Source organism: Austrofundulus limnaeus, unplaced genomic scaffold (assembly GCF_001266775.1).
Source record: "Austrofundulus limnaeus strain Quisiro unplaced genomic scaffold, Austrofundulus_limnaeus-1.0 Scaffold7, whole genome shotgun sequence".
NCBI classification, from domain to species: domain Eukaryota; kingdom Metazoa; phylum Chordata; class Actinopteri; order Cyprinodontiformes; family Rivulidae; genus Austrofundulus; species Austrofundulus limnaeus.
In genome coordinates, this window is record NW_013952409.1 from 2,960,081 (window position 1) to 2,971,997 (window position 11,917).

The 11,917-nt window shown below is 37.8% G+C and overlaps 2 protein-coding genes across 2 annotated transcripts in view; both read left to right on the forward strand.

Annotated features, from left to right (window-relative positions):
- Nucleotides 1–2,021, forward strand: part of far1 (fatty acyl CoA reductase 1) — a gene marked incomplete in the record, with an annotated part of 29,602 nt that extends 27,581 nt beyond the window's left edge. Inside the window, 1 exon segment of the mRNA XM_014033185.1 lies at nucleotides 805–2,021. Within this exon segment, the coding sequence (XP_013888639.1) occupies nucleotides 805–964 (160 nt within the window).
- An 8,295-nt stretch (nucleotides 2,022–10,316) lies between these two features.
- cyb5r2 (cytochrome b5 reductase 2) overlaps nucleotides 10,317–11,917 on the forward strand; it is a 5,460-nt gene continuing 3,859 nt past the window's right edge. The window contains exons 1-3 of the mRNA XM_014033398.1: nucleotides 10,317–10,644; nucleotides 10,803–10,952; nucleotides 11,585–11,657. Coding sequence (XP_013888852.1) covers nucleotides 10,630–10,644; nucleotides 10,803–10,952; nucleotides 11,585–11,657 — 238 coding nt within the window. The 5' untranslated portion in view covers nucleotides 10,317–10,629. The remainder of the gene's footprint in view (nucleotides 10,645–10,802; nucleotides 10,953–11,584; nucleotides 11,658–11,917) is intronic.

Below are 11,917 nucleotides of genomic sequence, written 5' to 3' on the forward strand. Positions count from 1 at the left end.
TATATATATATTATTTTACTTGTACATGAATTTGTGTCTCTGAAATTATTTTTCACGCAAGTCATTTTATTTTTGTATGTTGCTTTTACATTTCATAAAGTTTAGATAAAAACAAACTTTAAACTTTAACTAAACTGAGGCAGCAGCACAGTAGATCTGCACATGGATCCTGCTCCTTTCTGTCTGTTGACCAATAGGAGAGGAGCCAACACAAGAAGCTCTGCCCACCTTATTTACATTATCAGGTCGAAATGCWTATGGTAAAGTAAAAATAAGACAGAGAAATGTAAAAGCAACACATGTAAATAAAGACATGTGGGAAAAATATACAAATAATTAAATATATTATTTTATGAGAGACAAATACGTGTACAAGTAAAATGAAAAACAAAAAATAGTATTTTTAAAAACGGTGAAATGTAATTTATGTGCTAAAATATATACTTTATTGGAACTAAGCTGGAAAAATAAACATGATGTCAAGTAAATTATAAAATATGAGATAAAGTTCTCCTTTTTTAATTTAAATGATGCATTTTAAGTGTAATTATTTATTTATTGGTGCATTTATATATTTCTGCTTTTATTTCTTATTATGGCAGTTCTGGTCCTCCATATAGGTCATTGCATATAATTTAGAGTTTTATTGCTTTACTGAAGTTGCTGTATCTGATGAGTCAAGAAAACCTTTCAGATTAAATTAAATAACCTTTGAATCCTAGAATCTCTACAAATGATCAAAAGATTGTAGATTAAAAATGAGAAATTCCTCATGAAGTTAAAGAAATGTTTTTGTTCCTGCAGGCTGAGGAACATCCGCTACACCTTCAACACCATCCTGATGGTGCTCATTTGGCGCATCTTTATAGCCCGGTCCCAGATGGCTCGAAACATCTGGTACTTTGTGGTCAGCCTCTGTTTCAAATTCCTTTCGTACTTCAGAGCTTCCTCCACCATGAGATAGTGAGGCGAGGACGCTGGGCGGAGAGATGAAGGAATGAAGAGAACACCAGCTGCGGGCGATGAGAGGTGTCTGCGCCCGAAGCTTCAGGACTCAAAAACAAAATTGAGCCGCGGGACGAGATTGGAGTCTGCAGCGGTCCAAGACCACGAACATCTCTTTCCTGATCTCTGTCACTTCCTATAAGCAGAACTTCTCTGACAGAAACACAAACCAGCAGCTCAGGCTAATCACAAACAGAATGTTTGAGTTCCTCTGGTGCCAGATTTTCTTCTGCTCACTTCTTGAAAGCTATGCATTGGATGACGCTCTGCTCCAAATGTCCTTTTTTTTTTTCTTTTTTTGGGAGAAACGAGCTCTCCTTTTGGGTTTCACTCCAATCAATATTTACTAAGAGTTTTCACCGAACAAAAAGCTTCAAATGTTTTCAGATTTGTTCAGGGACAGGACGACATTCAGCTCGTTGTTTAAACCCACCGCCAAAAGCATTTAAGAGGCTGGCATTTGTGCTGAGTCATGCTCCACCTCCTGCAGGGATGATGTAAACTTAACGACTCCACGCTCCTGTATCCTCAGACTGCAGTAACCACTTTCCCATCTGTCCTCAAAGTCTCGAAGCTTTTTCCATTTGTCTTAATTTGAAGCATTTTCTTTTTACCCTTTTTTGCCAAAATAATTCTTGGTTGAAAGCAGAGAATGAGTCACTTTTAGCTCGTTTTTTTCCTCTGGGTGCTTCAGAATAAAACACAAAGTCATGCCTTTTTGTCTCACAACACAACCTTTCAAGCAGCACTTATTGTCTTTGTGAAAGTTTAGCTCCTGTAGTTTCTGTTTGTGCAGCTTCAGTCTGTTACATTATCAGATCTTCTGTAACAAGAAAAAACCAGGACCTGCTTTTTTCTGTTTTTTTTTCTTGTTTTTTTTGTCCTTTATTTAAAGATGTTGCCTCTTGACATTATTTTTCAAACTTGTTGCAGATTGTTAAAGGAGTCGTTGCAACATTATGAAGACGGGTAAAAAATAAAGGAAAGGAAGAAATCAACAAAATTTGTATTTTTGATGTCTCCAGGTGGTGTTTATAAGTCCCATGTTGGAGTAAGCAGCTGCACTTTTTCTTTTCTGTTCTCTTATTTAATATGGAGGACCAAAACTGTCATAATTAGAAATAAAAGCAGAGATATATATAAATAGAACAATAAATACATGTAAAATGCACCAATTAAAAAAGGAGAACTTTACCTCTTGTTTTATAATTTAATTGACCTTGTTTATTTTTCCAGCGTAGTTCCAATAAATTATATATTTTACCACATAATTTGAATTTTATTGTTTAAAAACATGTTTTTTTTCCTTTTACTTGTACATGCATTTGTCTTTTTTTTTTTTTTTTTACATTTCTCTGTCTCCTGTTTTTACTTTACCCTATGCTTTTTTGCCTCATTATGTAAATAAGGTGGGAGTGGCTTCTTGGGGCAGCTCTTCTCCCATTGGTCAACAGGCAGGAAGGAGCAGGATCCAAAGCTTAAAGTTTAAATGAAAACAAAGACACGATTTCCTCCTTGCCTTTGTTTTAAACTAAACTTTAAATTTTAAGCTAAAATGAGCATCACAAGTATGCACAGTAGATCCGCGCATGGATCCTGCTACTTCCTGTCTGTTGACCAATAGGAGAGGAGCTGATCCATGAAGCTCCGCCTACCTTTTTTGCATAATGAGGCACATGGAAATAAAGACTTGTAAATATAAGCATGAAGAAACAAATGCCTGTACAAGTAAAAGGAAAAACACAAAAAATATATTTTTAAAAACAGTAAAATTTAAGTTATGTTCTGAAATATATAATTTATTGGAACTAAGGTGGAAAAATAAATATGGTCAATTAAATTATAGAACATGAACTAAAGTTTTCCTTAATTTAATTGGTGCATTTTAAGTGTATTTATTGATTTATTGGTCATTTTATATATTTCTGCTTTTATTTCTAATTATGGCAGTGTCTGTCTTCCACAATTTAACCCACTGTGAGCTCTGTACAAGCTGAATGTTCATGCTTATTAATATTTGCATCTTTTCAAAGTGTCTTAACTTTAAATGTTCCTTGTCCGCTCTGTCGTCTGTAAAGAATATTTTGTGCTAAGCCCTGAAATGTGCCTGAACTCTTGTTTAAAGTAATGTGAAAACAAGCAATTGGATCTGTTTTCTAATTCTTTTGTGCACAGATCTGTTCAAGTAGACTTGGTAATAAAAACAGATGTATTTTTCTGCTGTTGTTGCTGCGTGGCTAGTTTACAGAAACCTTCCTGCACCAGCTGATGGGGAAAAAATGAAATGCACTCGTTCGTTTGTGAATTTTAGAGGCCGATTTCATTAACAGTTCTTTTGTATTTGCGTAAAAGTGCTTTTTTTACATCTCTGCTGTCTTCCTCTAACTTTAAAACAATAAAATAATATTTATATGTTGAGATATTAATCTGAACGAGAAAAGATTTGTTTTTCTCTCGTAAATCTGATTGTGGCTGTTTTAAAACATTTTACTTTGAAATACTGTTTCCCAAAAATGTTCGACTCAAACATTATTTAACCCCTCCCACCTTCACCTGCTCTGAGACACGTACAGGCTAACAGAACGAGTCATCAGCTTTAAGTTGCTCCTGTTTTTAACCACACGACCTTTTAACCCCAAGAAGGATGTTTGTGTGTTTGCGTGTGCTGCAGTAGGATGATGTCATATGTGTGTGTGTGTGTGCTAATGTGAGGAAAACATCCCTCCAAACTGGTAGCTGATAAGAAAATGAACTGTTCCGGCAGAAAAAAGATGAAACAGGAAATGATTGAATGGACCCTTTGTCCCTGAGGGAAATTATTTATGTGTTGATCACAAAGTTAAAGCAGAAAATTCAGAGTTTGGGTTTTATTATGTGAAATTATTAATAAATGCTTTTATCTGGTAAAACTCAAATAATTTGATCGTATTGGTGTAAGAAACATAAAGTCATAAATCAGTGGATGGTCCAGAAACAACTGAAGCTGGGCCGTTTCAAGGTCTTCAGCTTTTTATTGTTACAAACTCAAATGTTATACTTTTGTTTCACGGAACATTTTGTATTTCTGAAAGTTTCTGGCAACTTGAGATCAAATCAAGTTTTGTTTTTTCAGATTAGAGCTCTAACGGATGAAAATTATTCATTACTCAGAAAACAAAAATATGTGAATTTTTTTTGTCACAAGTTTATTTCTAAAACGGTTAAAGTAAAAGTACATCAAACCATTTTTTATTAACTGAGTTAAGCTTTGTTTGAATCGGCCTCAGTGTCAGATTTCATTTCTGTTTGTTTTATTGAGTTAAAGCTTTGCCGCCATCTGAGACCCGACGGAACAAATGAACCATTGGCCCTCGTCGGTCCAGCTGACCTGTTTCCTGTGGTGCAGAACACATCCAACTATCTGCAGGCATTTTATTGAACGCCTGCATTAAGATTTAAAGCTGCCCTTCAGGATTAGAAAGGATCGAGCTGCTCTCACTTTAAACGGCTCAATTTTCATTTTCCAGAGGATTTCCAGTGAGCAGCATCCTCACCGACCTGCTGTCGTCACCTTTGACGTGCCCTGATTCACTATGTGGGTTTAACTGTAGAAACGAGATCTTTATATGTGAATAAACAACAATCAAGTGATGCTGATGTGAGTTTTCGTAGCCATAGATATATTTGTGAGAAGATCTACCAAACACGGAGGAAGGGTACATTTTGACCCGGGTCTCAGACGATCAACCAAACACTGAGGCAGCTACGATTCAACCTGGGTCTCAGAAGATCAACCGAACACTGAGGCAGGGTACCATTCGACCCGGGTCTCAGAAGATCAACCGAACACTGAGGCAGGGTACCATTCGACCCGGATCTCAGAAGATCAACCAAACACTGAGGCAGGGTACGTTTCGACTCTGGTCCCAGAGGATCAACCAAACACTGAGGCAGGGTATGGTTTTGACCTGGGTCCCAGATGATCAACCAAAAACTGAAGCAGGGTATGCTTTGACCTGAGTTTCAGAAGGTCAACCAAACACTGAGGCAGGGTACACTTTGACCCGGGTATCAGAAGATCGGCCAAACAATAAGGCACGGTACGCTTCGACCCAGGTCTCAGACGAGCAACCAAACACTGAGGTAGGGTACGATTCGACCCGGGTTTTAGAAGATTGACCAGTTAATAGGCATGGTATGCTTCCACCCATGGGTCTCAGATGAGCAACCAAACACTGAGGCAGGGTATGCCTCAACCCTGGTCTCAGAAGATCATCCCAAAACTTAGGCAGGGTACAATTCGACAGGGGGTCTCAGAAGATCAACCAAACACTGAGGCAGGGTACACCTCAACCTGGGTCTCAGAAGATCAACCGATCATGTGGCAGGGTACAATTTGGCAGGGGTCTCAGAAGATCAACCAAACATTTAGGCAGGGTACGCTTCGACCCCGTCTAAGAAGATCAACCAAAAACTTAGGCAGGGTAAAATTCGACATGGGTCTCAGACAATCAACCAAGCATTGAGGCAGGGTACGATTCGACCCAGACTTAAGAAGGGTGTTGTGTCTCCAGAGGTAACTTAGTTTTTCCTTCTCCACAAACTGAACTGAGCTCAGCAGGCAGAGATCCATCTCCTCATCTCCCCGTATTCCACAGAAAACATTCAGCTGTTGTTGCTTCTTCTCAGCTTGGCAACATCTCCCTGACAACTGTGTCTCAGCAACCAGTCTTAGAGCTGCGAGTCCCATCCAGGATGAGACAGCTAGGCCCGGGGTGGGGGGGTCTGTGTAAACAGGAACCGGGGCGATTAGAGGGCTTATCGTGAGAACACAGAGGCAGAGGAAACCCGTTTGTAAAAACAAAACTCTGAGGGAGGGTTTTGACTCTGTGGAAGCATTGGGGTTTTCTGCTCTAATGAGATGTAAGAAATCTGTTTCACATGAATCATTCAAGAGTTTCTGGAATCAATGAGCTCAGAGTGCTGAGCTTCATGCACTTTTAAATATCTTACATAAATGTTCTTACAGCAGAGCAGACAGATTTTAGATTTTTGGCAGACAAAGTTTGGAAACACTTCATTCTACTTGTTGATTTTGCTGAAAATTTGGATTACTTGAACAAATATTGAAGTAAAAACATGTTAGTTTTCAGACAAAAAAACTCATGACTAGAATGTCATTTGGACTGAACAGTTTTATTCAAGAAGACCAGAAGAAAAACAAAGAATTTAAAGTCTTTATTTTATTAAATACCTAATAAAAGCTACCAGAACGTTTTAGGTTATAATAATAATATGCTAAGCAATAGCCAACATGGTTTTCGCACGTCAAGGTCAACCATGTCTGCATTAATTTTATTCACTGAACAAATACGTGCTGCTTTGAACAAAGGTCAAGTAACTGGTGCTGTATATATTGATTTTCGTAAAGCGTTTGACACAGTTGATCATTATACTCTCTTACAAAAGTTGATTTCTTTTCAACTTTCATCATCTGCAATACAAATRTTTTCCTCTTATTTGGCTGATAGGTGTCAGGTTGTGAAACATGGAAGCTCTGTGTCCGGGTCTCTGCCCTGTTCCGTGGGAGTTCCGCAGGGTAGCATACTGGGCCCATTGCTTTTCCTATTATACATAAATGACCTTCCAAAAATATTGAAGTATTCAAATATTTTAATGTATGCTGATGATACTGTTCTTTTTTTGTCTGATTTCAATATTGAATCTATTAATAGTCAGTTACAAGCAGATCTTCAGACATTTCATGGTTGGCTTCAAGATAATCTTTTGTCAATTAATGTTAAAAAACTGTGTGCATGTATTTTTCCTCACCCAGRAGACATTTCAATATAACAAATCAACTCACTTTTCTAAACAAACCCCTTGATATTGTCACTACCTACAAATATCTTGGAATTACTTTGGATTCTCATTTGACTTATCGTGATCATGTACAAGTCTGAACCACTAAGTTGAAACAGAATTTATACGTTTATTCAAAAATTAGATCCAATCTGACATCTTCTGTTTCAAATATCTATCTTCATGCCATTATACTCTCAACCATGTCGTACTGTTTACCTGTTTGGTCTCTTACAACAAATGAAATCTTAGAACCCATAGTTAGGCTCTACAACAGGGCCTACAAAATTCATAAAAAACTTCCTGGTTGGACTCATCACTGTACAGTTCTTTCATTGTCTGATGCCTTGACTTTTCAGAATTATGTTTTGTATAGTGGTATTAATTTATATTTTCAGATCTTCCAATGTGCTATTTATGGAACTCTCTGTGCATTGTTGCCCAAATCAAATTCTGGAAGTGGTCATTCAACTAGATCTGTTACAAAAGGACAACTGATATTACCAACTTTTAAAAACTGTTACGGCCAGAGGTCTTTCTTCTATGTTTATACTAAAGCATGGAATGACATTCCTCAAAACATAAAGTCCATTTCAAAACTACAGCCCTTTAAGAAGAATCTTGTCTGCCATCTGCTGGACACTTATTGTTGTGCTCATATTTAGACGTCCTATTTTGCAAACGCTGCCTTCTTGAAATTTGGTATGCTTGTTTGTCTTTGTGTCTATGGTGTATAATGATGTGATTGTGATGCTGTAATTCTGAGTGTTTTATGTGCTGCAGAACAGGAACCTGCTGTAAAACAGCAATTATGCTGAGTCAGGCTTGATTTTTAATAATCTTTTCCTGTTAAATAAATAAATCAAATCAAATCAATTGAACAGAAATAAAAGAATCATTTAAAAACTATATGTACTTTGGATTGTTTGAAATGAAATCCTCTGTGTTTAACTGGTTTAAGATTTGGAGACTTCTAAAGAAAACGTTTTGTAAATCAAACATTACTTTTAATTATTTTATAAATAGAACAGGGTGGAGTAAAAGATCCCTGCAGTGTTTCAGCTTCTTATCTGTTTCCTCCTCCTCTTCTTCTGAGACTTTTTCTGTTTTGAAGGACAAGCATCGAGGCGTAACTTCACGTGCTCAGGTTGATTTATCTGGTTTTTCCTTTTTAGCGTTAATGTTTTTACAAATGTTATTATTTTAATTCCAGATCAGTTTTTGTTTAGTTTAGTTTTTCTATGTGTAGTAAGTATTTTACCAGAGGCAGGAACCAGATCTAAGTTAAATCTGTTGTGTTTTAGAAGCTGTTTGGGGCCCATCAGGGATGAGGTCCTGGACCACACTTGTTCTGCTCTGAGTTTCTGGGTGGACTCTACTGCTCAGACAGGTGAGCTGAAAGGTTTCAGATTATCTCAGGAGCTCTTAAGGATAGTTTTTGTCTTTTCTTGTCAGATCAGAAATGTAGAACCCCTCCTGTGTGGAACCCAAAGGTCCGGTCTTTGAGGGTGGTCGGAGGAACCCAAGCCTCGTATGGTTCCCACCTGCGCCTGGTCAGTTTTCTTTGATCCTTTTAACCAATAAACTGATTTTTCTGTTTGTGATTGTCAGATATGGTTGGAAAACTTTTTTATTTTTTGTTAAAAACCTTTCAGAACCTTATGATCGAGCTCTGAGCTTAAATATTTGTAGATGGAGACTTTCTATTTATTATTAGGGCAAATTTATCACAGACAAAATAAAATCTTATAATAAAAAATATTGGCAACAAAACCAATTATTTGTCTTTAAATAACCAAGCTCTTAGCTTTTTTCCACATCTATCTAGTGACGTCAGAAGCTGTCTCCAATCCGCTTTAAATTAATTTATTAAATTCATCTGAACACAGTAAGCATTTTCAACAAAAAGAGTGACCTAAAACCTGATTTTATTGATCAGAATTGACTTAATTGGGTTATTTTTATTTTTATTGGACACCCCTGTCCTGAGGCTACTGAACCGGTGTTGCACGAGATTCAGTTCCCCTGTGAAAATCTGTTCCCCTGTGTTGGGAGGACTGGACCAGTGATTCTCTCTAAGGTTAACCAGTAGGAGGAACAGATTTTCACAGTGGAACTGGATTTCGTACAACACCAGACTCCCTCCACCCCCTGGCTGCACCGAGAAATTCTGTCCATGTAAGTTATGAACAGAATCAGTGACAACGGGCGGCCCTGGTGTGAACCCTCCACCCCCAACAGTGTACCTTAGAAATGTTCCTTTTCTATTTTATTTCTCTTTATTATTATTTCTCCACACTGAGGTCATTTAGTTTGACTTTATGAAGTCTCTCCAGAGCAGGGCGAGGTTTTGTAATTAGGCCTCGTGTCGTCAGGGGAGCTTCTCTCCAGGCAGGAAACAACATTTAATACAAACACTTCCAACCAGAGGGATGGTTGCTTTAGAATAAAAATCTGTTCTTTCTCTGCTCTTTTAGGCTTTTAATCTGAAACCACTACTTTTTACAAATTAAATCAAACATAAAGGTTATCTTGAGGGGTGCAGTGAAGCTAAATATTATTATGTTTATTTCTGCAGACCTGCACAGAGACGTAGATGTGATCGAACCCAGAAATGTGCTTGTTTCCGTGTCAGGAGGTTGATGTTTGAGGTCATTGTGGTTACTCTCAGTCCTGCTGCTGATGCCGAGGAGCCCTTGAGCAAAGCGTTGCAGCATTTCTGCAGAGACGATGTGAGCTGAGTCAGCGTTTCTAACAGCTCCGAAACATTTTTCACTGAGGTAACAGCTGAGTTGCAGTTAACAGAACAAGACAAACTTCATTTTTACTAAACAGTACGAACATCTGGGTTTGACAACAAGAAACAATGATTCAACATTTTAAATATTAACACCAAACGTTTAAAAGATTCCCACTTAATATTGTGTTTATTTTATTCCACTTTTAATTTTTCAAAAATAAAAAAATAAAACTTTTTTTTCTGAATGTTTCTAATGTTTTTGTTTCTTCGTGTGTTCATTATCAAACCGTCAGTTTTCCCTGAACTCTCTGCTCTTGTTTTTATTTTGTCAGCTCATTATGTGTCTGCAGGGTCAACTCCCACCACACCCGGTGTCTGGAGACCTCCATGTTGTTTTTACCTCTGCTACATCCCTGGAAGAGAATATTACAAACTTCTAACGTGTTGAGATTTATTTGTCATTAGGCGAAAATATTTTTTTTACTAAACAAGTTTAAAAAGTTTGCATTTAAATAAAACTTTTGATGCTGAAGTCAAATATAAAACATGAAACAGATTGATGTATTAGAGCGCCCTCTGCTGGCAGAAACAACAATTACACGGTCTGATTAAGAAAATACTATAAATAATTTTCCTGAGTAAATCTCACAGATGCAGCTTTGCATCAGTTGGACCCTCGGCTCTGAGAAGATCCATGACCTTATGTGGACAGGAGGTCAGAGCATAAAGACCATGGGTGTGATTTTAAATTTCCCTCCTTCACCTGATTTTCTTTCTCTGAGGGCCACAGCAGCCCCCCCTGTCCTCCCCACCATCAGTGGTGTGATCTCTCTTCTCCCTGCCTGAGCACCACCTCTGTGCCAAATATCATGATCAGACTCGTCCTGTTATTGGTGCTGGACCTGTCACCTTTCCCCCAGCATGAAGCCACGCCCCTTTTAGAGGCTGTGTGGTGTGTGGGGAGAGATGGAGGAGGGTTTTTTATTGCCTGAACTCTGTGGACTCTGGTCTCCAGTTCTGAGAGGAAAGGGGGGGGAAAAGCTATGGATCTAGACTTGGTGAGAATTTATATTTTAGCATTTAACTCATTTTATAAACATAAAATCCTTTAAAGCATAATGTTTTATTTGCTTGCTGTGTTATTAACCAGTTAAATGTTTGAAATTGTGAGTTGTTCAGCACACAGGCCTGATTAAAATGATATTTAATCCTGCAGGTGCTCATGGTGGTTCTGGCCGTGTTTGTGGTTGTGTTGACGGTCCTGTTCTCCATCATGGGAAAAGTTTCAGGAGAAAAGAAGAAGAAAGGGCCCGTAACGCTCCAGGATCCCATGACAAAATATCCACTGCCTCTTATCAGCAAACAGGTGAGCTGCAGAGAAAATCACACTTAAAGAACGGGTCGCAGTCACTTTAAACCCACGTAAATCAGCACAAGTGTCGCTGCTTTTCTTCCCACTTCATCAAATAAATGCACTGCAGAGGGAAAGAGTTTCTAAATACTGAAATCAGAGATTTTAGCCTCCATTTTGGATTTTTCTGTGTCATTTTAAATCATTTTCTGAAAGCAAATTTAGTTTAATTCAAAGTATTTTACAAGAAAAGTCTATAGTTTGTCAAAGCTCATTCATTTGGGGATCTGAAATGAACTTGTCTATGGCAAGCCATTTATGTATTAATTCAATATTCTTGATAGGAAGCATAATTTTTTGTCCTCTGTGACAAATAAGTTACATATTTTATGACACTAGTTTAGCATTGTTGTGCACTTTAAACTAAAGGAAAATGTTTCAAGACATGAAAGATATGGAATAAATACACCAACAGCTTGCCATAGGGTGCTGCGAGCAACAGTTTGAGCTAGTTTAACTGACCTAAAGTTTATAAATGTGCTGCTTTGAGTCTGAGTAACAGTACCAGCCTTAGATAAATGAACCTTTAGCAACCTAGCAGGGATGGTATTTTTTATTTTTACTTTTTTTCCTGTGTTCTTGTGCAGGAAATCAGTCACGACACAAAGAAATTTCGCTTTGGCCTTCCGTCTCCGTCTCATATCCTTGGACTTCCAGTAGGTAAAGAAACAGCTCTGATAAAACAGCTCACAAAGTAAAACATTTAGAAACATAATAAGTGATGAGTTAGCAACATGCACAGGGCCAGTCGTGGCTTAGGCACTCTAGGCAAAGGCTAAGGGCACCGTCCATCTAGGGGGCGCCATGTATGGGGGATAAAAAAAGTTCTATCTTTTTATTAAAGTGTGTGTGTATGTATACATGTATGTATGTATGTATGTATGTATGTATGTATGTATGTATGTATGTATGTATGTATG